The sequence below is a fragment of the Mirounga leonina genome, unplaced genomic scaffold, assembly GCF_011800145.1.
Source record: "Mirounga leonina isolate KUSES-001 unplaced genomic scaffold, KU_Mleo_1.0 Mir_168, whole genome shotgun sequence".
Lineage (NCBI taxonomy): Eukaryota > Metazoa > Chordata > Mammalia > Carnivora > Phocidae > Mirounga > Mirounga leonina.
Window position 1 is genome coordinate 23,345,094 of NW_023270426.1, and position 25,594 is coordinate 23,370,687.

At 51.8% G+C, this 25,594-nt stretch overlaps 3 protein-coding genes across 4 annotated transcripts in view; all 3 read right to left on the reverse strand.

Annotated features, from left to right (window-relative positions):
* Positions 1 to 1,747: 1,747 nt before the first annotated feature.
* PROB1 (proline rich basic protein 1) lies at positions 1,748 to 5,173 on the reverse strand. The gene has a single exon (XM_035014259.1). The coding sequence runs from the start codon at positions 4,830 to 4,832 to the stop codon at positions 1,767 to 1,769; it is 3,066 nt and encodes a 1,021-aa protein (XP_034870150.1). The 5' UTR covers positions 4,833 to 5,173; the 3' UTR covers positions 1,748 to 1,766.
* A 1,685-nt stretch (positions 5,174 to 6,858) lies between these two features.
* On the reverse strand, positions 6,859 to 12,292 carry SPATA24 (spermatogenesis associated 24). The gene is made up of 6 exons (XM_035014268.1): positions 12,071 to 12,292; positions 10,594 to 10,659; positions 10,246 to 10,376; positions 10,090 to 10,160; positions 7,119 to 7,221; positions 6,859 to 7,011 (listed from the first exon to the last, which is right to left on the reverse strand). Exons 1-6 carry the CDS (start codon positions 12,185 to 12,187, stop codon positions 6,882 to 6,884), a joined length of 618 nt encoding a protein of 205 aa, XP_034870159.1. The 5' UTR covers positions 12,188 to 12,292; the 3' UTR covers positions 6,859 to 6,881.
* Positions 12,293 to 18,492: 6,200 nt separating this feature from the next.
* Positions 18,493 to 25,594, reverse strand: part of DNAJC18 (DnaJ heat shock protein family (Hsp40) member C18) — a 31,103-nt gene continuing 24,001 nt past the window's right edge. For both annotated transcript variants that reach the window (XM_035014264.1, XM_035014263.1), the window contains one exon: positions 18,493 to 22,272. In XM_035014264.1, coding sequence (XP_034870155.1) covers positions 22,148 to 22,272 — 125 coding nt within the window. In that variant the 3' untranslated portion in view covers positions 18,493 to 22,147. The remainder of the gene's footprint in view (positions 22,273 to 25,594) is intronic.

A 25,594-nucleotide genomic window follows, 5' to 3' on the forward strand; every position in this document is an offset into this window, starting at 1 on the left:
ACCATACAGCTTAGAAGGGCCATACTCAAGTTAGAACCCAAGCTTGACTGACCCCAAAGCCCACTGGCCACCCAGCCACCAGGCACACGCACACCTGTCACGGGCATGGTTGCAGGCCTAGGGCTCTCTCCCTGGGAGGCAAGTTTGCGGAGGCAAGGAGGCCAGAGTGCATGAAAGACACACATGGGCTCCCTCCCTGGGCCCTGGGGCCCTCTCCACCCAGACCATACCCAGGCATGGAAGAACATTATAGGGGGTGTCACAGGTCACAGCAGGAAATCAGAAATCAGACAACTTACACGAGCTGTTCCAAGCATCATGGCTCATTGGGTCAGTGATTTATTGCACACCAGGATGAGGTGAGGGGACCAGGAGGGGCCCCGGGTCCTCCATGCCATCAGAACCAGCATCTTTGGCCATGAGAAGTTGTTCAGGTGAATCTGCCTCACAGCTCTCACAGTCAGCTTCCAGCCCAAGGCAGGGAGGCAGGGACTTCCAGGGACCCAGGCCGCCCAGAGGCTTGGAACTTAAGTAAGGCATCAATCTCCATCCCTAACAACTGCTTCTAGTGGGAACTGTTCTTCCCCAAACTCATTACATCACATATCAGTTCAGCAAGGCCCTGCCACTTCAAGCTCAGAACTACACACAGACCCCCCCACGGCAGAGCACCTCCTACCACATGCATCTCTCTCAGCCCTCCTCAGAGGCTCCGGCAATCTCAAGGTTCAATGTTCTCAATTAGAACACACGCTTCAGGTCCTGTTCCTTCCTTGCCGTGACCAGCCTGCCGAGCTAGGCCCTCTCTGGGCATGGCTGCCACATCTGTTACAGAGGGAGGGGAACCAGCTGAGGGCTCCAAGTCTCTCTGCCCTGCTCCCCACCCCCACGGCATCCCTTCTACTGCCAGCCCTAACCCACCCTACACTACCATCCTCCCTGCTTGCTAAGCACTTCATCTGTCCCCCCACCCTGGGTGGGAATGGCTCAAGGCTCCACTCCTGGCCCCAGGATGAGCCCGCTCAGCATCGAGGGCTTAGAGAGGCGAGTCAGATGCCGAGGTTGAGGGGAGGATGGGAAGTGGGGCTCCCAGCTGGAGACTACCGCTGCCTCCCCACCCAACCCCCATGCCCAGGCTGACCCTCCATAGCCCCTTCCATATTACATCCCTGTTCCATCTCCACCTGCTGTCCCCGCAGCTCCCTTTCTCCGATTCAGCCTGGCCGAGGGCTGCACTGGCCACTTTCCCACAGCCTCCCAGGCCGAGGCTCAGAGCCTCTTCCAAATAGTACCAGAGTTGCTAGTCAGAGTCCTCCCTCCATCCACCAGCGCTCCCTAGCCTGTTCCTCCTCAGCTGGGTCACCTTCGGGGAGGGACAGACAGCTCACTACCTCTGGGGGCAGCCCCCACCTCTGCTGATCCTCTTTCTTGTTGCCCCTAGTGAACTCCCAACACGCCCTCAAGTCAGCTCCTAGGAACAACTCCTGAGACGCCTCACTTTCACACGCACACAAACACACCACACTCTGGGAATGCCTGGGAAAGGAGTATACAATTTTGTTGGGGGAGGAAGTAGGCAGCCACTTTCTGAGTCCCAGCTCCATCAGTCCCAAAGTCTGATAGTTCTCTGAAGGTAACTTCCAGTGTGAAGACTGGGTGGGATGGGTAAAGGAGTTGATAGAAGGAAAGGAGGTCAGGGGACTGGATGCTAGAACCTCCAAGGCTATCAAACAGGCCCCAACACCCGCGGAACAGGCCCTGGGGCCTCACACGGGGAACAAGGACCCCTTGCCGGGCTGGGCTGAACCTGAACTGTTGGGCGGAGCACAGAGGAGCAGAGGAGGAGCGGGGCTGAGGGTTCCACTCACTGGCAGGTAGTACATCCCGTCCAGGGGCCCCGCCTCGGAGGCCCAGGGTACATGGGGGCCGCTGAAGGCCTGTGGGCCGGGGGACGGCGGCATTGAGAGGCCCGGGATAGGCCCATAGGCGGGCGGGTAGAGGCCAGAGCCCAGGGCTAGCGGGGTGTAGACGCGGCGGGGTGGCCCCGGGGGCGACGGCGGCAGCAGCACCTCTACGTATTGCCCGCTTTCGGGGTCGAAGAGCAGCCGTAGCCGAGGCTGCCGCGGCGCCTCCACAAAGTAGTAGCGGCCGCTCTCGGGGTCCACCAGGACCTTCCCAGCGTACGCGGTCCCAGGTGGCCTGCGCGCCCCCTGGAAGGAACCTTCGGGGGACCGGTCCATCGGAGGCGCCGAGGCGGCACGGGGCTGGGGCGGGGCTGTTCTGCGGGCCGACGCCTGCGGCTCCCGCGGGACAGACGACCGGACCTCAGTCGCAGGCTCGAGGGCTACAGGGGGAGCCTCCAATTTGGGTGCTATCCCAGGGCTCGAGCTAGGGTGCGCCTGAGGGGAGCTGGGGCAGGGTGGTCGGGGTGGTTGGGGCCCGGCCGGCCCGATGGGCGACTGCTGGGGTGAGGTGCGAGCGCCGCCTGGAGGGCTGTTCCGCCCCTCGCCGTCGGGGACCAGGCCCTGGGCCTCAGCGTCCCGGTTCTCTCTGCCAGCACCGCGCGCCAGAACTCCCCCGGCTCCCTCTGGCCGGCGGCCCAAGACCAGTGCACCAGGCAGGCGGATCTCAGTGCGCGCGAAGGGTTTTGCCGTGCTGTTCTCTGCTCTCCGCCTCAGGACCACCCCGTTGGGCTGCGAAGCGTCCCGGGGGACTGGGTCAGGAGGCGGCTCTGGGGGCTCGTAGGGGTGCGTCACAACCGGAAGAAAGTCCTTGAGATAAACAGAAGTGTAGTGAGCTGGGGCTGGGGACCCCAGCGCCTGGAACTCTTGTGTCTTGGATGCGCCGCCCTCCTCCCCGCGGGGTTCCGCAGGAGGCACAGGCCGCCCCAAAGCTGGGGTTCCCGCGGAGAAGCTTGGCGCGTACGTGGTCTTCACCATCTTGCGCACGTCGCGGGGCCGCGGGACGGCCACGCGCGGCCGTCCGGAGGCGGCTTCTCCCGGGCCCAAGGCTTCCGGGTGCACATCGGCCTCCAGGGTACCCACGGGGCGACTGAGGCGCAGCTCAGGTGCAGCCACTTCTGGCGACGGCTGACTGCCTCGGAAGGCAAGATCCCGCCTCTCCCGCGTGGACTGCCTCGGCGCCTCTGTGAGCTCGGGAGTCCCGGCTGCGGACGGCCCAGGCAGCTCGAGCTCCTCTTGTCCTATCCCATTCAGAGCTTCCGACGCAGATACCATCGATGAGCCCTGCAGTGTGCGATCCCACGTCTCTTGGGGAGATGGGTTCCACGTCCCATTAGTACGATCTGGTGCCTCCCATGAGGACAGGGCCGGCGGGGACGGGTTCCTACAGCTCGCTGTGGCATTCCTAACTGCGGGTTGCCGAACCTCCGATAGGGAAGGAGCTTCGGGGGATGGGCTTCTTGTCCTGGCAACACCGTGATTCCACTGGGGAAGGGTCGGTGGGGAAGGGCTTCTGCGGACAGTTTCCTCAACAGCGGCGTCCTGATTTCCCCATGCAGATGATGCCTCAGGGAACGACGGGCTACTTACCCTCCGAATAGCCCGATTCCACGGGGGCAGATTCTGGGGGGACGGGCAGTGTGGACCTCGTATCGTCCCATTTGGAGCCTGCCACAGCGGGGACGAGCTCCTTGGCCTCCCAGCCTTACTCGGAACTTCCCGGGGGGCCGTAGACTCGAAAGGCGGACTTTGTGCCCTCAGGACGGTTGGATCCAGAGTCTCTCGCGGGAACCGAGTCTTGAGTTCCTGACTGTGAGCCTCCCGAGTCTTCTCCCCTGACTGCAGGAAGATGCTGGAACTAACCGGACCCAGCGGCTCGGTCCCCGGCGCGGGCTTGTCGCGCCGAATCGCGCGCTCTCGGAGGCTGGGCCACGGCCGTGGTGCCCTGGTGGGGGCTGAACTATAGTGCACGCGGGGTGGCCGAGACCTGGCCTCCTCCAGGACCTTTCGGGTACTGCGGGCCGTTTCCCGAGTCGCACACTCTGGCCGCCCCGTGGGCCCGAAGGTGGCGCTGCCCGGGGCAGGGGCCGCAGGGCTCAGTTTTCTGGCCAGTGCTGTCTGCACTAGGCCCGCGGCTTCCTGCAGGCGGCCCAGCGACTCGTCCAGGGAGCCAGTGCGCAGAAGCAGTCGGGGGCGCGGTGCTCCCGCCTCCCGCGGCGGACTCCGGGGCCGGGGGCGCAGCTCGATCTGACGCTTGGGCACCGTCCGGGTCCTAGCGGGCGCGTCGCGCTCCTCCAGCGCCACCTCCACACACTCGAACTGCGCTGGGGTCCCAGGACTCGGCCCGCGGGGCCGCAGCTCCAGGTAAGTGGCCCAGCGGGAGCCACCGTCGGGGGTCTGGGGCGTCGGTGTGGCGGGAGCCGGAGTCGCGGGCCCGGGCGGAGAGAGGCTGCGGAAAGCCCGCTTGGTGAGCTGTTGCACCTCGCTATCCGCCGCGTCCGAGCGGCCGAACAGAGCCCCGGCGCCGAAGATGACTTCCATCTCCCCCGACGGCAGCATGCGCAGCTGGGGCTGGGGTGGCCGCGGGCGGGAGCCCGGGCCTCGCGGGAAACCCGAGCCGGGCCCGAGCTGCTGGCGGCTATTCTGGGCGCTGACGGACAGGCGAGGCTGCGCGCCCGCCCCCCGCGCAGGGGCCACCCCGGGCCAATTCGCCCGGCACTCCGCGTCCGGCCCAGCGTCCGGGGGCTCTGGAGAACCCAGAGCCGTGTGGTAGGAGCCTGACGAACCGGAGGAGTCCTGACGCCGGGCGGGGGCCGCAGGCAGCTGCCCTGGGAGGCCGGGCAGGGCTGGCCGGGCGAGCGCGATCAGCATGGTGGGGCTGGACGCCGCGCACTACCTCTCTCACGTTCGCCTCCGCCGGTGCCGCGGACGCCCGCACTGTCCCCGCCCCGCCCGCAGATGTCGTGGGGTCATCGCGCCTTAAAGCGGCCGCGTCCGCGTCCGCTTGCGAATCGGCGGCGTCGCCAACGGGACAGCCTTGGGCCCTGGGCTTCGCTTTTCTAACCTTCTTCTCTGGTGCGGGCCAGAGGCCTAGGAGGGCTCTCCAGCCTCGGGCTGACAGGAAGGTGAGGGATGGGCAGGTGTCCAGTTGGAAGCCGGGAGCTAGGCCTAACTCCGCTCTTCACAGGCTAGGAAACAGGCTGAGCAGGGACCACCTGCCTGAGGTCAAGCACCGAGGCGTGTGGATCAGAATGCGAGCCAGGGGACCAGGACCACACTTTTGGGTCGGGCAACTCAGGTCTTCTGAGCAATTTCATCTTCCCCTTAGCCCCCAGTGTCTTCCCATCACCCCAGTGCACCCCTTCTCCCTGGCCCTCTCATCACTTGTCCCAGCTAGAGTTCATAAGGGTGCACTCACCACTTTCTTTGACCCATCACCCCACAATCTTTGATGGAGCAGCATTGCTTGGAGGGCTCCCCCAAATCCAGAAGTGCTAGGGCCTCAGGAAGGTGCTGTCCCTTGCTGGACCCATTGCCTTTAGTGGGAACATACTGGAAGGGGCTGGAGTGGATAGCTGTAACTTTTACAGATGGCCTTGGTACCTAGAACAAGCCCTAGATGCTGATGTGGGGTCTCTTAGGACCCTTTGGGGTAGCTGTAGCCCCCTCTCTAAAGCCCCTCTGAGGCAGAAAGAGCTCTGTGCTCCCCCAGGCACTTGCAAGGCCCTCACTCCAGCCCCCACCAACTCAGGACTCACCCTGGGACAGGCACTGGTGGGGAAGCAGCCACCACCTGTCACTGTCCTGGGATAATGACAGTGGGCACCATTTGCCTTTAAACTTCTGGCTTCAAGTTCCTGCTATGATTCAGGCCCTGGCTGGCCTTAGAGCAAAAGCACCAGCACCTCCCCCTCTCCCGTGCACTCACCCTCACACTGACCCAGGTTAGGCTAGACTTCACAAATCTGACTCAGCCTCCCAGTGGGTCTCCTGCCTGGGTGTGTCCCCATGATCACCTAGCCATCAGTGATGCCTTGTGAAAGGATCAAACCTGCCCATCATCTAGCCCTGCATATGTAAACTTAGCAAGTCATTGCCCCTTCAGAGACTGTTCTCCCAACTTAAAAATAGACAGAGCATTGTCCTTTTCCCTTCCTTCCCCTTGTGAAGAGTCAGTCGAGCCTCTGTTTGGGGGAAGTGTAAGAGGGTACAAGTGTGATTCACAGGTATAACAGTCTTGTTATATGATGGAAATGGATTTCCCAAATTCACTGTGGGCCTGGAACCGACTTTGATGTCTCTGGTCAGGGCTTCTCTCTCTCTCTCACACCCACACACACACCCACACCCACACACACACACACAGCCCTTCCTGCTCTATAGCCAAGTTGGGAGAGTTAAATTTACCAGGGCGCTGGGAGTGGGGTGGGGTGTTTACAGGTAACCAGGGGTAACCAGAGCTGTTTACATAGGGAGGGGATTAAATACCAAGAGTAGGAAGGACAGTGCCTATTAGACAACAAAGTAGTCCTCCCCTAGGCTACACCCCCACGCTTCCCCTCCCCCTACCACCCAAGGGAGGGAAGGAAGTGGCAGGGGCTGGAGACTTGAGCATCATCCTTTTCTGAGCTCAGGAGTGGCCTGGAAGGTGGTGGTCCAAGGCCTGTCCCTGACCCAGTCCTTGGTAACTTGATTCTCCCTTCTGTCACCAAGGCCCTCCAGGAGACAGGCAGGAAGGAAAAAAAAAGAGCACCTTCTGCTTCTTCCCCTGCCTCTTCCCTGGGAATCAGGTCACTGGTGAGGCCTGTGATGGCAGAGGCCAGGACCCACAGGGATAGGAAGGATAGGGATGGGGACCCCCACAGCAGAGAAGGCAGAGGTCGGGCATTACAGCCAGTGAACAGGAAGGCGACGACCATTTTATTTTTCCCTGGGACGCTGGTGGCTCCGGGCCTGACGCGTCCCGGAGGCTTTCTTATGCTTCCGGTCCAGCACTTGGGCCATGTAGTTCTCCTGCTGCTTCTGGATCCGGTAGTCAGACATGTGATTCCTGCAACGGAGCCGGCTGGGCATGGGCTGGGGGCAGTATAGGGTAGGGGCCAGAGAGCTGGCTCCCCACTTCCATCAACAACCCCCAGCCTGGCCCAGACCCCTCACCTGAAGATCTGTTTCTGCTGGCTGATAACTTGCTGCAACTCCTTAATCTCATTCTCTTTGCCATTAAGTATATCTTCTTGCTTTATAATGTGAGACTCAATTTCTGTGGGGGAGAGAGGCAGGGAGGAGGGGTGGTTCCCATCCCAAGAGCTCCTTCCTGAGATAAGGCATTCATTCCCTTACAGGACTTTTAAGAACTTGGCTCCCCCCACCCAGGGGTTCTCCACGAGTAGCTGCTAACACCTTAGTAAGAATGAGTTTATTATGGAGTTGTGACAGGCTGGTGGCTGAGGGGCGCAATGTCTGATGATGTGTCAGTGATTTCACAATTCTATTCTGGACCAGGTGACCCACATGAGGGCAGACGAAGGGCCTTGCAGAGAGGTGGACAGTGCTGCCCAAAGGCAGGAGGATGAACGGCTCCTGCCCTTAATTCCTGCCGATCTGTACAGATATGACCTCCTTGGCAAGACCCCTCCCAATCTAAAAGTACATCCCCTCTTAATAGTTCCTATCCCTGCTTTCTTTTTCTTAGCCCTTATAGCTAACATACCATATATTTTACTCACTTGTCTTCTTCCCTACTGGGATTTATATCCATAAATGCATAAGGATAAAGATTTTTTACATTTACTGCTTTAACCCTAAGGTCTAAAATAGTACCTGGCATATAGAAGGTGCCCAACAAATTTATTTGTGGAGTGAATGAACAGGATAGCCTCTGGGGGTTTAGGACTTAGAAATATCACTTAGTTCATTCAGTCATCTCAATCCCAGCAGACCTACTAAGGGCCAGTTGGATGCCCAGCCCTGTGCTAGGGCTTCAGGGGAGAAGACAGGGTCCCTAACCTCAAGGAGGCAGCTCCTGAAAGAGAGTTAAGACTCCGAAACTGACCAGAACACAGAACAAGGCAATGTTTCAACAGCGTTACTATTGATGAGACAGTATTACCACTTTGGGCAAGTTGCCTCCTTTTCTAGACCCGTTTCCTCATCTGTAATGGGGACGGGGACAGCCCCTGTTCCACAGGGGCGTGAGGAGCACCCAGGGAGATAGTGGTGGCAAAGCTTACCCCCACATTAAGTGCTCATTAGACGCAAGGATGATTTTTGTGTCTTGTATCAAAATTGAAAGAGGCTGTAGGGATCTAGAGGGTGCTTCATTTATATGAACTGTTCCTTGAGGAGCCCTGGAAAATTCTGATCCCATTGCCTTTAAAGACTGGATGAACATTGACTAGAACACAAACTCTAAAAATGCAGAAATGCTGAAGCATTGAAGGTTTCAGAAGAAAAGACTTGGTAAAAAGTTAAGGCACGGCAAAGAAAAGAGAAGACAAACAAAGACACAGGGGAAGGGAGAGAATGAAAATGAGCTATGTGGGTCACAGAACCAGGATTGTTGAACCTTCTTCCCAAGGTCACCCAGATTGATTGATTGTGAAGTTCTTTTGGGAAAAGGCATCAGAAATTTATATGAATCTTTTAAAACAAATGAGAGATAAATTTAAAATAAATAGCACCTAATGAGAGAATGGTTAGAAAATCCCTTTGAGAAAAATAAGAAACTTTGTAAGTGTAAAAACCAAACTAAACCCACATAAAGGGAGGTTGGAGGGTAGGGAGGGCACAGGCCAGGGAAGGCTCAGGTCATGACATTTGCTCAGGCTTGTGTCCCAGTAGAGGGGTTTGGGACATTCTGCGGGGAGGCAGCCATGTTCCATCCCCATCACATACACACATGCACCTTGCACAAGCAGAGCCCTCTGGCCTTGACTAATCTCTAGGAAATGCTCTGGCACCACCAGGAAAGAAGTCTATGTTCCTTTTAGGGAAATGGGGGGTGGATAGGTAGAGAGGGAGGAAGAACTGGGGTCCAGTGGCCTTGGGTATGGAGGCAGTGACTACAGGTTGAGCCCCAGGGGGCCCCAATGGGAGCCCTTGATCAAACAGCCATGGGGCCTGTCAGCCCACCTAGTCAGATCAAGACATCAGCCTGCTGGCATCTTACCAGTGAGAGTACTCACCAAGGGAGACAGAGGGCTGGATTGATGGGTATGGGGTGCCCAAGACTCCAGGTGGCAGCCCATCAGGAGGGACCCTGAATCTCTTTTGGACTTGGGCTCTGGTGTTTGGCCTACTCAAAATTGGCTGCAATGCATGAAGCAGGTTACATATGGAATTCATATCTATTTCTTAATAGATATGAATAGGTAAAGGGAATTTAGTGTCCTGGGGAACTAAAAAGGGGGTCCTAAGATCTAGGGCCACTGGATGGCTGACAGAAAGTGCCCCCAAACTCACAGCACCAACTGAGCCAACAAGTGGCCACAGACATCTGGCACAGAGCAGAGATGAAAATTAATGGCCTACAGACATATTCTACTCAGCCCATACAATAGTTTTAAAATTTCTAAATCAGTTGCCAACACTAAAAAATCAGAAAAGTTTTTGTTAAAAAACAAAAAAAAGGATCTGACAATACTGGGCCTCCATTCCCACGGCAGAGGCACTAAGCCCTTGAGAGGTGGCATGGCTCTTCCCATCACCAGGGTCCCCACTCCTCCCTGTTGGGACCCAACCCTGACACTAGGGGTCAGCTCCCAAATAGGACTGAACTTGCCCTGTTGTTCCTCTTACAACAGTTATGAGTCAAGTACACTATTTCTAATACCCATCAAAAGTGGGAAAACAAAAGGTGGACTAAGAAGGTTGTATGTTTCAAGAAAAATGGGAGCAAGCCCGTTCTTTTATGGCCATGAAGAATATTGTACACCAACTGCTTCCCTCATTTCCGTGGCCTGCCTGGTCCCTGAAGGCCTTTGCGAAGGTGTGGCCCGCCTGGGCCTGCCTGTATCCTCAGCCGGGGGCAGAAGTTGGGGTGAAACCCTGCCCTGGACACAGGCACTGGGCTGTTAGGGAAGAGCCCATGCATGTAAGCGTGGGGGGGGGGCACGGGCCTCCCGCCTACCATTGCACTTGGTGATGAGCTGGTCCTTCTTGCTGGATTCCTGCAGGGCTCTGCTCTTGACACTGGAGAGCCTGGTGGAGAAGATAAGAAAGGGTGGGAAGGCTGACAGGCAGACTGGACCCCTAACCCTTCACCCCCCTACCAAGGTCCACTCACGCCTTCTCAAAAGCCAGCTTCTCTTGCTCCAGCTGTTTAGATAGCACCTCTACCTCTCCGAGGGCAAACTGCAACTTCTCCTCTTCTTTGGCCAGGAGGACCTTGGTCTTGGCGTGGGCAGCTTTCTCTTCCTGCAGGGGCAGCAGCAGTGACCTCATTAACCCTAAGGCACCCTGGGTCTCCTCGGTTCCCTTAACCAGCTCTATTTCTCAAAGAGGCACATGGAAGCCAGGACCCAGGAAGATTCTGTTCTCACTACTAGGGCTGGAGGCTCTCAGTAACTGTGCCCATCCACAGGGATCCCAGGAAATGGGGGAAGATTAGGAGCCTGCAGAGTCCATTACTTACCACCAGCTTCTTCTCCACTGCCTGGAACTCTTCCTTACTGACAAAATTTTCATCCTGGAGAACCATCTGCAACAGAGCCAGGCTCAGGGAGGGCCTGGGGCTGGAGTGGGAGGGGTACTCTCTAGGGACCAGGAGCAAGGTTAGACAGTGGGCTGATACCCACGGCACCTAGGATGAGACTTGGGCTCTGAGAAGGGAGAATTTGGTTCCACAAGATTCACAGAGGCTCAGCTCTAGGTCCTACCCTCAAGGAGCAACCAGTCTGATATAGGAGATAGCTCATGGCCAGCACTTCTAACATGGTGTGTGCTATGATGGAGAACCACAAAGGGCTGTGGTGGTCAGGGGAGGCCCCTGGCCTGGGGAAAGATCAGAATTGCTTCCAGAGAAGGATCATCAGACAGGACATCTGACTGCTAAACAGGGGCAGGCCAGAAGAAGGGTGGGATAGAAAAGTGTTCGGGTGAGAACACACATGCAAATGCCAGCTTCGAAGAAAAAGAGCTGGGTACCCTCAGGGAATTGCAAGTAATTCAGTGCCTAGAGCTGCACACACCCATTAGAGTGAGAAATACTTAAGTCAGTTTTGTTTCTGAGATGGAGCTATTTCACAACCTTCTTATCAAGATATATATAAAAAAAAAAAAAAAAGGGAAAAACCATGAAAACTCCAACTGGCCAGGATTTTACCATGCCAGGTAATCTGTGGCTCCAATGTTTTGAACTCGCGAACGAGGGTTTGCTTGAGAAGGCAAAAGCAAAGGGACATAAAGGGGTCAGAAGCCCTTAAGTTAACATGTGTAAGGGACAACCTGTGCTTACTGCACTCAGCATGGCGCTGCATTAGACACAGGGAAGGGGATGTCCACAATAGAAAAGATATTATAGTTTCAAGGCCTGCACCTGAGGGCCCTGGGAAGCCAACGAAGTCCTCTCCAACTAGAAATGGGGAAAGTGGGGCGCCTGGGTGGCTCAGATGGTTAAGCGTCTGCCTTCGGCTCAGGTCATGATCTCAGGGTCTTGGGATCGAGCCCCACATTGGGCTCCTGGCTCAGCGAGGAGCCTGCTTTTCCCTCTCCCTCTGTCTCTCTCCCTGCTCATGCTTTCTCTCTCTCTCTCTGTATCTCTGTGTCTCAAATGAATAAATAAAATCTTAAAAAAATAAATTAAAAAAAAGAAGAAATGGGGAAAGTGAGGCTCGGTGAATAGACCGGGACATAACTACCAGGCCTTACACAACCAGAGAGCAGAAAACAACTTGATTTTGATTTAAATTCCCTGGTAAATCTTCATAAAGACCTTGCCCCATTTTGGCTCCACCCCTATCACCTGGAACACATCTGGGCCCCGCCTCCTCCTGATGACGCCATTGGCAAGGTGCTCTAAGCTCGCCAATGGCTTCGGGACAGGGTTTGGCCCCGCCCCCTCCATTTAGGTGTCAGGTCTGGCCTCTACCCCAGCTTTTCTGGCTGCGTACCACGTTCCTCAGCTGATGGATCAGTTCCTCCTGAGATTCGATCACGTCCCGCAGTTGATCGAAGGCGAGACACACTGATCCTGACCCCCCCTGCGACCACCCGAGGGGCGTCGCCATCTTTCGCCCCCGCCAGCTCGTTGGAAATGGCTGTCCCTGGGCGCCTCACTCACCGTCGCCCACCAATGAGAATGCAACGCCATAGAGCACCCTGGCAACCAGGGGTGGGGACTTCCTTTGTTAGCGGGGATAGGGCCCGCCTCTTAAAGGAGCCGCTCTCTGAAAGGAGCCTACTGGGGCGGGGGACTCTCTAACAACCCTTAAGAATTTAAGTTCATAGTTTATCAGCACACCTGTTTTGTCTTATGTTTGTCACGCAGACCGGAGGAGCAGTCGGGGCCCGGCTTATACTTCTTTAAGGAAGTGAACAGGCCTTACTCAGACAACGTCTCTCTCAGCCTTCTCCCAGGGCCTGTTAAACTGCTAGACCTCTGAAGCAAAAGCTAGCTAAGGCAACCCCTGCATCTTTACCTTACCAGGCTTCTTTGTCGCGCCCTAGTTTCTAGATTTCCCCCAGAGTACGGGACTCCAGCCTCCTGTGATCACTCTTCCACGCATGAATACACTCAGTACTTAGGTGGCCTGAACCCAAGCAATGAAGGGAAGCCCAGGAACAGGAAAGGAAAGTGGCCTCACCCAAGATAAGAATACTCGTGCTCTGGTACCAGGCTTTTGGCAGCCACACTGGACCCATGTGCGACCGTGTCAAGGTACCGGGGAGGGCCCTGAAGAGATCAGGAGAACTGAAGAGGGGCATGAAAGTGACGGGGAACAGAGGTACAGAAGGATAAAGTGTTCCTAAAGTGACCACACATCCTCACCGAATCCCCTTTGAGGGCTTTTTTTTTGAAACCCAAATAAGATTAAGTAAGCTTAGGAAAAGTCAGAGCTAAAATTTACTGAGTATTTACTATTTTGTGGCACCATTGTGCCTTTTTAGTACTATTTAATGTAATCATCACAATAATCTTGGGAAATAGGTTATAATATTCTTTTACAGATGAGGAAATGCAGGTTCTATGAGGATGAGTAACTTGCCAAGGTCACCCAAGCTAGGAAGCTTTGGAACAGGGTTTTAACATGGGAAGTTTGATTCCAGAGTCCATGTTCTTAACCGTGATGCTGTGTTAGATTTTTGATGAACATAATGGATACTAAAGTTGTAGAATTTGATACCCCCAAGCAGGAAATGACTATATTAAGGAGTTTGGAAAAAGTATTATCAGTGGGGGCGCCTGGGTGGTTCAGTTGGTTAAGCAACTGCCTTCTGCTCAGGTCATGATCCTGGGGTCCCAGGATTGAGTCCCGCATGGGGCTCCCTGCTCAGCAGGAAGTCTGCTTCTCCCTCTGACCCTCCTCCCTCTCATGCTCTCTCTCTATCATTCTCTGTCTCTGTCAATAAATAAATAAAAATCTTAAAAAAAAAGAAACTTAAAAAAAAGTATGATTAGTGACCAGGAAGGGGAGCTGAAAGCAGCTCAGGCTGCTCCCCAAATCTCCCCAGGGGCCTCTTTCGGGGTTGAAATTTGTGGCTTGATAAATGTGGCCATTTCTGTGGATCTCCCAGTAGTAGCTCTTGTTTCATTTTTTCCATGTTTCTTATGTCTATTCTCACATCCTTAAGAGCAAGGCCCTTCCTTCCTTCCTCCCTCCCTCTCTCCCTCCCTCCCTCCTTCCTTCCCTCCCTCCCTCTCTCTCTCTCTCTCTTTCTTTCTTTAAAGATTTTATTTATTTATTTAACAGACAGACACAGCCAGAGAGGGAACACAAACAGGGGGAGTGGGAGAGGGAGAAGCAGGCTTCCCGCGGAGCAGGGAGCCCGATGTGGGGCTCGATCCCAGGACCCTGGGATCATGACCTGAGCCGAAGGCAGACGCTTAACGACTGAGCTGAGCCACCCAGGTGCCGCTCTTTCTTTCTTTCTTTCTTTCTTTCTTTCTTTCTTTCTTTCTTTCTTTCTTTCTTTCTTTCTTTCTTTCTTTCTCTCTCTCTCTCGTTCTTTCGTTCTTTCTTTCCTTCTTTCCTTCTTTCCTTCTTTCCTTCTTTCCTTCTTTCTTTCCTTCTTTCCTTCTTTCCTTCTTTCCTTCTTTCCTTCTTTCTTTCTTTCTTTCTTTCTTTCTTTCTTTCTTTCTTTCTTTCTTTCTTTCTTTCTTTCATCTATCCATCTATTTGAGAGAGAGACAGAGAGATGGGGGGTGGAGACAGAGGGTGCAAGTATGGTAAGAGGCAGAGGGAGAGGGAGAGAGAAACTCCATCAGGCTCCATGATGAGTTTGGAGCCCCAGGTGGGGCACAGAGCCCACTGCAGGCTGGATCCTGAGACCCGGAGATCACAACCCCAGCCAAAACCAAGAGTCGGACACTCAACCAACTGTGCCACCCGGGACCCCAAGAGAGCAAGGCCATTTCTACTGACCAATCTTAAAGGGCCTAGAGCGGTACAGTGCAATAAAACTTCTGTGATGGAATTAGTCTACATCTGCACTGTCCAGTACTGCAGCCTAGAGCCACAGATAGCTAGCGGTTCAGCACTGGAAATGTCGCTCATGTGACTTGAGGAACCATTTTAAATTAAAAAAAATGTTTAATTAGTTAAAATTAAAATTAAAATTTACATAGCCATAGTAGCTAGTGGCTACTGGGTTGGATAGCATGAGCCTAGAAGGTGCCATGTGGGTTGTGTGCCTCAGCACAGAACCTTCTTGGAAATTTGTCTATCAAATGTGAGTGTTCACCTGAATCACCCTTGACCGAGCTGCACCTTCCTCTGGGGCAGAAATCACTGGATTTCCCCCTTGACCTGTGTTCTCTCTCTGGAGTCTTTCATGAAGTGCTACTTTGATGTCCCTTGCCATTTACGTTCACCTCCAGAAGCTGGAATAGGCTGCCCTCCAGGGCAAAACTCTGGAGTGCGCTAGTCACCAGTCAGTTCCCTGCGGATAGGAGATTATGAGCAAGAAAGAACCCTGGATCCACATCCATACCAGCATGGACGTGACAGATGGTCACCCTCGTTGGGGACTGCTACAGACTCCCATTCTATATGTCAACAAATACTACAGGCTTCTGGCCTCAGTCAGGGCTCAGTGAGGGTCGGGATGACAAAACATCACAAACAGCTCTGTGATCCTGACCCAGGAAGTGTTGCCTTTCTGCACAGCGTTGTCATTCTGGTTGACGTTCCCATTATCTATTGCTGTATAACAAACCATTCAAAATTTACAGCTTAAAAAAAAAAATAATTTCACTCAGGAAACTCCAATTTGGGCAGGGTTCAATAGTGAAACTCATCTCTGCTCCATGTTGTATCAGCAGGGATACATCCCACCTATTGATAGGAGTAGTTTCAAAGAATTTGGGCTGCACTTCCAGTGGACGTCCTGGCGGATGACTATGTCATTTCTCCAAGGTTCACCTCAGATAAAACCAGAATGAAACAGTCTAGTGAGGGAGACAGGCATCAAATAAACAGCCACTTAAATCCCAAATTGAGTCATTATCCAAAGAAATAACATCATAGCTCTGACAGGTGGTAAGAAAGAGAGGAATGCATTATGTTTTGTTTTGTTTTATTTTAACTAGTCTTCATGCCCAACGTGCGGTTGAACTGATGACTCTGCGATTAAGAGTCACATGTTCTACCTACTGAGCTAGCTAGTTGCCCTGGAATGAGAGTATTTTAAAGGGAGATTTTTGCCCAGTCTGGGGTGTCAGGGAAGGCTTCTGTGAGGAAATGGGATGTTTGTGCTGAAACCTATTAAGATTACCAGGAGGCACTTAACAAAACAGGTAAGGGCAGGTGAGTTGGAAAGGGTTCCAGAAAGAGGAAACAGTATTCATAAGGTCCCTGGGGCAAAAGGAGTTGGCAAAGTATAGTAATTAAAAGGCTAGTATGGCAGAAAAGAAAAGGTTGTAGAGGCAAGAAGGGTCAGTGGCCAGAAACTTGGTAGAACCTTGTTAAGCGTTAGGCCGTGTTAAGAAAGCTGATGGTTTTTATTCTGGGGACAAAAGAAGGCTACTCAGGGGTGCCTGGGTGGTTAATGGTTAAGCGTCTGCCTTCGGCTCAGGTCATGATCCCAGGGTCCTGGGATCGAGCCCCACATCTGGCTCCCTGCTCCGTGGGAAGCTTGCTTCTCCCTCTCCCACTCTCCCTGCTTGTGTTCCCTCTCTCGCGTTCTCTCTCTCTGTCAAGTAAATAAAATAAAATCTCAAAAAAAAAAAAAGAAAGCTACTCAAATACTTTAGGCAATAGGGTGACATAATTTATGCTCTGAAAAGACCTCTCTGGTTGCAGTGAGGTGTACAAATTGGAGGTGGCCCTGAATAGATGCATAGAGACTACTTAAGAAGCTATTACAGGGGGGCGCCTAGGTGGCTCAGTTGGTTAAGCGACTGCTTTCGGCTCAGGTCATGATCCTGGAGTCCCTGGATCAAGTCCCGCATCGGGTTCCCTGCTCGGCAGGGAGCCTGCTTCTCCCTCTGACCCTCACCCCTCTCATGTACTCTCTCTCTCTCTCATTCTCTGTCTCCAATAAATAAATAAAATCTTTAAAAAAAAAAAAAAGCTATTACAGGGGGGCGCCTGGGTGGCTCAGTCGTTAAGCGTCTGCCTTCAGCTCAGGTCAGATCATGATCCCAGGGTCCTGGGATGGAGCCCCGCGTCGGGCTCCCTGCTCAGCTGGAAGCCTGCTTCTCCCACTCCCCCCTGCTTGTGTTCCCTCTCTCACTGTGTCCCTCTCTGCCAATAAATAAATAAAAATCGTAAAAAAAAAAAAAAAAAAAGAAAAGAAAAAGCTATTACAGGGACACCTGGGTGGCTCAGTCGGTTAAGCATCTGCCTTTGGTTCAGGTCATGATCTCAGGGTCCTGGGATCGAGTCCCATGTCGGGCTCCCTGTTCAGCGGGGAGTCTGCTTCTCCCTCTGCCTGCTGTTCTCTCTCTCCCTCCCTCTCTCTGACAAATAAATAAAATCTTAAAGAAAAAAAAAAAAAGAAGCTATTACAGTTTTCGAGCACCTGGCTGGGTCAGTCAGTATAGCAAGCGGCTCTTGATCTCGGGGTTGTGAGTTCGAGCCCCATGTTGGGTATAGAGATTGCTTAAATAAACTTAAAAAAAAAGAAGAAGAAGCTATTGCATTTTTTAAAGATTTATTTATTTGAGAGAGAGAGAGCACACGCGCAGTGGGGAGGGGCGGAGGGAGAGGGAGGGAGAAATACAAGCAGACTCAGGGCTGAGTGCAGAGCCCGACGCAGGGCTCGATCTCACAACCCTGAGATCAGACCTGAGCCGAAACCAAGAGTCCAACACTCAACCAGCTGTGCCCCTCCAGGCGCCCCAGAGCTATTGCAGTTTTTATCAGGAAAAGTGGCTGGTAGTTTTGGAGTCAGATGGTGTCAGAGGAGATGAAGGGAGTAGTTAGATTTAGGCTGTTCAGGAGGTCAAACTGATAGGACTTAAGGAGGGAGGGGATACGGGAGAAAAAGGGAGCCAAGGTGTTCTGATTGTCTACTGCTGCAAACAAACAGCCACAAAATGTCATGACTTAAAACAGTAACCGTATTATCATCTGCTCATGATTCTGCAGTTTGGACAGGGCTTGGTGGGGCAGCTCATTTCTGTCCTGCCCGTTGGCTTGGGTGGCGGCCGACATGGCTCGGCTTGGATTTTATGTCTGGGTGCTCAGTGCTTGCTGCCGACTCGGTTGTTTGGTTCTCCTCTGCATGGCTTCTCCATGTGGTTAGCTTAGTGCTCACAGGGTGCTTGGACTTACGTGGCAGCTGGCTTCCCCTAAGTGCAAAAATGGAAGCTGCTAGTTTTGCCACGTTCTATTGGTTAAAGATCAAAGGTCAGTTCAGATTAGAAAGGGGACAACACAAGGGCACAAATACTACTTGTGGTCCTTTGGGGGATACAAAATGAGGTCTCCCATACAGAGCTTCCTAGCTTTCTGACTTTCGCACTTGGATGGATGGTGGTGCTATGCAGGGAATTGGGAGCACCGAGTGTGGCTTCCCTCTTCTGTTAAAAAAAAAAATGACTGCATTCTGTAAGAAGGGTGATTATATTTCAAGTCTCTTCTTCAGAGGTGCTTTCACTGAAGCCTCGGGCTGGACTGAATTCCTCTGTTATAGCTCCCCAAGGTTTCCTTGGTTTCCCCTCTGACATTCATCCCGCTGGGGAGCACTGTCCGAAGTTAGCTTCCCCCTCAGATGTGAGCTCCAGGAGCCCGTGGTGCTGGGTCTCACTTGTTCCCCAACCCCATCCCCAAACTCAGCCCACTTGACACAGAGTAAGTTCTCCATCTTTGATTAATTGAATCTCATCTCCATCTTTTTCCAAATGAAAGGTATTATTATGACCCACGCATTGTATTTTTAAAGTCTTTTATTTATTGTTAGTTATCTCTGCACCCAAGCTGGGGCTCGGGCTCATGACCCTGACATCAAAAGTCACATGTTCTTCTGAGTCAGCCAGGCGTCTCCCATGTACTGTATATTTAAACCAAGACTTTCCTAAACATGGGTCACTGGGAACAAGGCCAGTAAGGAACTGGGATACCACCTGGTTTTCAGAAGCTAAGTAGTTTAGCTCTGTACACTGGCTGGAATATGCTGCGGCTGCTGTTGTTACCTGATGGAAAAAAACTACGGATTGGCGATGCCCCCAGTCATCTGTTGTTCTGAACACCGACAGTTCCAGTGATGGATTCGGGAAGGTTGGCGCAGAGGAGATACACTAGGCCTCCTCTAGTCCCAGCTGGCTCCAAGGGAGTGAGACAGTATGTGGTGCCCAAGGGTGACAGGAGCAAGGGTAAAAGGACAAAGGGACCCATTATAGACCCATTCTTTTTATATAAAATCATTTAATTTCTTTCTCTGTTAAATTACACTCAATCCAGATGCAGTGGATCAGGTGACCAGAGTTTTCAGGATTCGTATTTCCCCAGGAGCTGATTCCATCTGTGTCAAACCCGGCTCTGGTCACAGAACATTCACATCTTTGATTCCAAATACTGAGTGTGATGCAAATGATGTACTCAATATCGAACACATGGATATATAGTTACTCGGTGGTCATTGCAGGAGGTATCAACAATGCAGGCTCAACAAATATGATGTAGAGTAACTTGGCCCTTTCCAAAAATAAATATATTAGAACACTAAGCTTATACCATAAATGAGTCCAAAATAAATACTAATTAAGAGCTAGCCTCTGTGAGGAACAGAGCATGCAGAGACAATGAACTAGCAAGTGTGGCCAGTTGTAACAGAAAACTTCTGGAATCCCACCAGTGTCTCCTCACAAAGCCGGTCCTGAGCGTGAGGATGAAAATGAGGAACAACACAAGGCTTGGCGGGGCTGCTGGATCCCATGTTCCAGTGGGGTTTGGATTTCTAAGAGTTCCCAACAGAAAGCACAGCAACGGCATTTTCTTACTGGTCAGTTGTCCCAAGCTGGGAGGCCTGGAGCTGATCAAGGAAGTTCAGAAGTTTTCTGGTTTGAACAGATGAACCCCAGGGTTGCTAATGTGGGGACACGGATTCCTTGAAGCTGTGGTGTCCTCTGTGTGAGAAGGGCTTTCCCCCTCCCCTCCTCACTGCTGATCAGGCGGCGCAGAGTGTCCTTTCATTCTGATGAGTGGGAGCTTCACCTTCTGCTTGAGCCGCTAGCCCTGCTTCTTAGCCCCACTCCCACCTCAGAGCTCTCCATTCTGCATTAATGCAGAGAGCGACATGGCAACACAGCAAGAATCAGCCTGACCTAAGGAGTTTATACATCATCAGGAACCCTTCCAAAAGATGTAGGCAAGAGGAAGATGCTTATTTTACCATCATGCAGACAACCCATCTAAAATAGAACCCAGGAAATTAGAGTGTAGCCATATTCTGGACCGTGCCAAATGGATTAAACTATTCTTCAACAAAGGCAAAAACCCTTCTGCTGAGGAAAGCCAGAGGTGGTGTAGTCTCTGAGGTGATAAACACAACAGTACCATCCGTGCTATGAAAACAGACAAGAGACCTGATGTTTAATGTAGTTCTACCTCTCTTTAGTGTCATCACAGGTAACTCATCTCTGCCATGAAATCCATGTCAAGTCAATTTAATCATGGCCCCTTTTTTCTAGCAGAGACTGGAGCTGGGGAGGGGAGAGCTTTGATTTGTGTGTGTATAGGGAATCTTTCCATAAGCCTGTTTGGCTCACAGGCATATTTTATAGTGTAAATCCCCTCAGCTACTCAGAAAGGATCAAGGAAGTCCCCCAAACCAGGAAGATAGACCTAGTTGAGCAGCAAAATCTGGCTATCTCTGGAGCTGCTCCCCTCCCCACAGCCGAGCAGGTGGCCCCTACCAGCCACCAAAGATCCACTCTTCACCTCTGGACCCATCTCCTGACCCTGTGAAATGTCCATGTTGAACCATGCTAGACATGTCTGCCTAAATCAAGGCTGTACCTCTGAAAGGACAAACTCTACTTTGGAAATCAGTTTTGATATAGGAACTTTCCTTTCCTCCTGAAGAAAACATGGAGTGTAGACTACAGTCACCTATTGATCTTCCAGGTTCTGACTCATGATGATCTAGGCAGCTCAACCCTGGTAGTTCACCTAGACGAGAGGGCCCAGAACCACGGGGCCTAGGCAGTAATTTACCTCTTCCTTGTCACCAGTGGGAAGGGCTGCCTGCTTTTGAGGGACCTCTTGTTTTGTATACAGAATTGTTATAGACAGGGTCTTGCTTCCTCAAGGCCAGGGAGGAAGGTGTCTGGAGTGAACGCAGGACTGCCGTAAAGAGGATGCAGGGTCCCAGGGTCAGCCTACCACCTCGCTCTGCCATTACCAGCTGTATGACTGGGTCAGCCATTCATCATCTCTGGGCCAATGTTCTCTTTCATAAACAAAGGGATAACATGTCTCCTTCACAGAGTTGTGAGGAGGCTAAAATAAAAAAATATATGTGAGAGCTCCTGCTTCATACTAGGCACTCAATACATGTTGACTACACGAAAAGGCATCTCACGTCACAGCTATGGGGCCCTGGGGTAAAGACAGGGACGGCTGGGACCAATACCGACCTCTGAAGCAACGGAAAGAGGGTCTTTCCCCTCCAGCTCTAGGCTTGAGCAACAAGCCTGGGGGGCCAGCAATGCCTGCTTTAGGTCTGACCACTGTCCTTCTGTGGGGTGTAGGGACTCCGGTCAAGTGTGATGCTGCAGGGGAAAGGGCAAAACCCACCCATATTCTCCGGGTCTGTGACGGACTGGGGAACCTGCACCGAGAAGCTGAGACTCAGTCTTGCGTTTTACCTTCATCCCTGGGTCCCTGCTTTCTGCTGCTGGGCTGTCCATGGAACTGTTTCTTTCACCCAGTGGCTTTTACTTTCTGGACCCTCTACAAGAGAGAGAGTTAAGGAAGTAAAAGAAACTCCAATCAGGCAGTTTGCTAATGCTAGTAACTCTGAACAGAGATAGGCAAATGGAAAAGTATTGATTGTAATAATAGTTTACATCTCTCCACATTTCCCTTAGAAAGTGCGAAGTTGGGCAGGCACCTGTTCCAAGGGCTGAATGCCAGGGGCCACGATGACTCACAGGAAGGGAGAGGTATCATTCTTGGTGTACACTGTAAACGGCTAATACGAAGCTGCTTTGGCCATGCCTAGGAATGACTGGGTATCGAGACTTAACTGAAGAAGGGAAGGAGGAAGACAATGTGCGTCTGCCCTGGGATGCCTGAACTACAATCCCAGAGGCGGGGCAGGCAAGGAGCAGAGGGCCTGCATCAAATGCTTTGCCTTTAATTCGATTCAGATGAACTGTTCGTGGCCCCTGGAGCCAACCCCCAGGAAGGCTTCTGTGATGACGAGTCTGGCTCCATGCTCAAGTGCCTTCAGCTCTGCCCACCAAAGTGAGCAACTTGTAAAATGTTCGTCATTTCCTAATTTTGTATTATAAAATGGAATTAGGAACATAAATAGTAACAAGTAGCAAAACCCCAACCCTGTGTAGGACTAGCATCCTCTCAGCCACCTCTGCGCAGGCCAATAAGTTTGGAAAGTTTTTCACAGTTTTCAAGTTTCAGCGACTCTGCCTTCTGTTTCAGTCGTTCGTCTCTGTATAATCCTGCCAAATTTGTCAATTCCGACTCTGAAAGATAAAAGAGGTAACCAATTCATCAAGAGAGTTGGGCTCCTTTGTTTTGTTTCAATATTTCTGGAATCAAAGCTCCTTTTACTTTCATGCTTTTTCTTTTAATTAAATTTAAGAAACGCTTACTCATTTGTTCAAGAAACGCGAATCCGGCAGCTACGCTACACCAGGTGCCGAGGATTAAAGGCCACCTGTGGTCCCAGAGTCCTACAGTATCTGTGCTCTATTATGAAAGCACTGGGCTTAGTTCTTATCAATAGAACATTTGGCACCAGACTTAGGAAACGTGCACGTGTGCAGTAAGAGGAGACTCTGTTTCACGGCCTTCGTACGGATGGCTTTCAGATGGCAGTTGGGAGAGAGTGGAGCCCAATCGCCTGTTCCTGTCATCTGAAACAAAGACAGCTGCTCCATTCTGTCCCCTGCGTTGCAGGATCATAACTCAGACATGCTAACTGACACAGAGCCTCCCTCCGCTGGGCATGCCTTCTATAGAAGGCCAGGCTGCTGGCCGCTTTCTTCATTCCTTCACCACATGTGGGGTCCCTAACTCAAAGGCCAAAGGCAGCTGGGCTCTTTGAAAAGTGAAATCATCTGGATCCGGTGACCTTTGTCTCCTAGACTAAATGAATTTCACTTTCTCTTCATGGTGGAGAAGGTCATTCTATTTTTAACCAGAATATAATCTCTGCTGTCTTTGCCGACGCAACGGCGGTTTGGCTGCCTCTAGTTTTCATTCTTTTGTCAAGTTTCAGAGACATTCTTAGGAAGGAAAGCCTGAAAAGCACCCCCCCAGAGACGTGTTGTGTATTAACAGGATGGCACGCTTGGATGGGCTGTGTGGCTTCTGAAAGCCTCCGACAGCAGGCAGCTTCTCGGTGTTTAAAGGACCATACTTGTGAAAATGCTATTTTAATCATTTTGAAATATGTCTATCCATTCTTAATCATCCTGCCAACAGATTTTGTTTTTCTTGCTGGAACGAGAGGCACCTGTCTGATTAATCAGCAAACTGACTGGAAACAGGAATTAATACTTAGCCAGGGGGAACAATGGGCATTGGTTTCTGAATAAGTTTCTATCAACACAAAACGCTGTCTGGCATTTCTGCTCACAATGATTCTATTTACACCAAGTAAGGCCCAAAGTGCAGATTAAGTGCAGGACTCCAGGGTGAGGGGTGGCCATGCATGAAAACCCTCCCTCTACAATGGAGGCTCAGAGCCCAGGCCCTAGCCCAGCAGTGGCTTGGCAAGCGGCGTGGCTCCTGGGCCCCAGAACAATGTGCTCTCACCCGCTGGTGTGAGTGCCCGCACTGCCTGCTCGCCCGGGCTTGCCCTGGCACCGTCATCCTTGCAGGCGACGGGGCTTCCTGGAGGACTGGGTGCCACGCCCAAATGAAAGCCCCCCCCCCCTCCCCCGCCGGGGGGCCTGCCCACCGCACCAATTCCATTTCCCTGGCTTCTCTGGTGTGTGGGAAACCTGTTCAGGAGGCCTCTATGCCTTTGGTCCTCTGGAGTCACTGTTACGCCCGCATATGGAACAGATTCTGTGGCTTTGCTTTTCCTTCAACGATTTCCTTAGATTTTTTGTTTGCTGAGCTTATCTCAATGCCTCATTGCCTGACATCTCATTCTAGAAAGAATTAAGGGCTAGTGATTCTTACTATTTTCTACATTGAAGTCCACTCTAACAAGCTGATGAAGGATTAGATAGATGCTTTTCTCAAAATATCACATTGCTTTACATAAAGTTCATTAAAACCAGGTTTCAAAGCTCCAGGGGTTGAGACCCCTGCTCCAGTTCAATGACTTTGCAACAATGTCAGTGTTTCAATGACCACCACCATGCTTGGAGAAACTTCTCTCCAAACTGCCAGTGAATGCTTTTGCCCTTCCATGAGTAAAAAGGTCAGCTCAATATGTTACTTTTGACACATTTTGACTGTTAATACTCAGTGACTTCTAAGTGAAAAAAAGAAAAAAAAAATCCTTGGAAGGGGCATCAGGACAACGGCTTTTCTTTTTTTTTTTTTCCTTCTTTACCAAATGTTTCCCTTGCCCCTTGTGATAGATGGACAGAGCACTGAGCCTTCCAGGCAAACAGACTCAGGCAAATTGCTAAAGAAACAAGTCCCAAAGCCCCTCCAAAGAACCCTCTGCACTCTTGTGGTCTGGAAGACCGCAGCGGATCCCAGCCACCCTCAGGATCCAGCTCCATGAGACAGAACTACATACAGTCTAGCCAGGTCACACAAGGCCTGGACTCCAGCAGGAACTGGGCGCTTACTATGTGCCAGACATCAGGCTAAGCATTATACCCATACCCTCTTCTATAGCCCGTACGGCGTCTCTAGGAGGAAGTGCGTCTTATCCCCATTTCAAAGCCTAAGCTTCTACCCACGGTGCTGCCCTGGTCCAGGGCATGGAAAAAGTGCTCCTCGGCCGGGCAGGGCCAGGATCTCAGCTCAGCTCTGCCAGGCTGGGCGGCAGATCCTGCCTGTTACTTTTGTCCATCCCAGCCCAGTGGCACTTCCCCTGGCATTGGGTTGATTATCTAGACGCAGCTGTGGAGGAGTAAACAGGGCAATCAGTGTTCATAGTAGGGAATTACTCACAGAAGTTCACTCAGATTAAGCATTCTAGGGAAAACAGAGAAGAGAAATGAACAAAAGATTAAAAAAGACAATGGCTAACTTTGCTAAAAACAGTTTCCATTCGGTATTTTGCCAAGAGTGAACTCTGTTCTCAAGTGGGTTTATTTTTACAACCTCCAAGTGCTAAATTTAACCTTGGCTGCACTTGCTGCTGGATCCGGAGGGCACATGCTGCTCATTCTCAAATGGCATTTGGGTTGTGGAGAGAGTCTGGACAACCACCCTTAAATGCCAGAAATAGATTTTTAAGGGGTGTGTGCAGATAACCCCCTCTTTGGAACTTGTGGGTACATGCATCCTGCTTACCCATTGGATTTTTATTTATACCTAGAGAGTACCAAAGTCCTGAAACTAGGCCTCATGGAGATGGGGAGAAGAAGCCTAAAAGCCATTTTAGATGTAATCTTTACCGTGAGCTCTTTGCATAGTTCCAGCTGGGGAGTGTATGTGGGTGGGTGTGTGTTTGAAGAATGTGAAATGCAGATTTTCATCCAGTTCTTGCAGAAAGCAACAAATTCAAAACACTCCCAGGGTTGAATACAATGGGGACTTTTAGGACACACACTGTGGCCTTCACCTGATTTAGATCTGTGTATAAAATGCCTTTCTGTCCAAAGCCTTTTCTTGCTCCAAAATTCTTTCCTGATCTTTGAAACTTGCAAC

Excerpts from the sequence above, each read along its gene's own strand:
- PROB1 (XM_035014259.1), bottom strand. The coding sequence starts at position 4,832 with ATGCTGATCGCGCTCGCCCGGCCAGCCCTGCCCGGCCTCCCAGGGCAG.
- SPATA24 (XM_035014268.1), bottom strand. The coding sequence starts at position 12,187 with ATGGCGACGCCCCTCGGGTGGTCGCAGGGGGGGTCAGGATCAGTGTGT. Across the intron at positions 10,377-10,593 it reads CAGTGGAGAAGAAGCTGGTG|GAAGAGAAAGCTGCCCACGC; the intron begins GTAAGTAATGGA and ends CTGCCCCTGCAG. Across the intron at positions 7,222-10,089 it reads GCTCATCACCAAGTGCAATG|AAATTGAGTCTCACATTATA; the intron begins GTAGGCGGGAGG and ends TCTCCCCCACAG.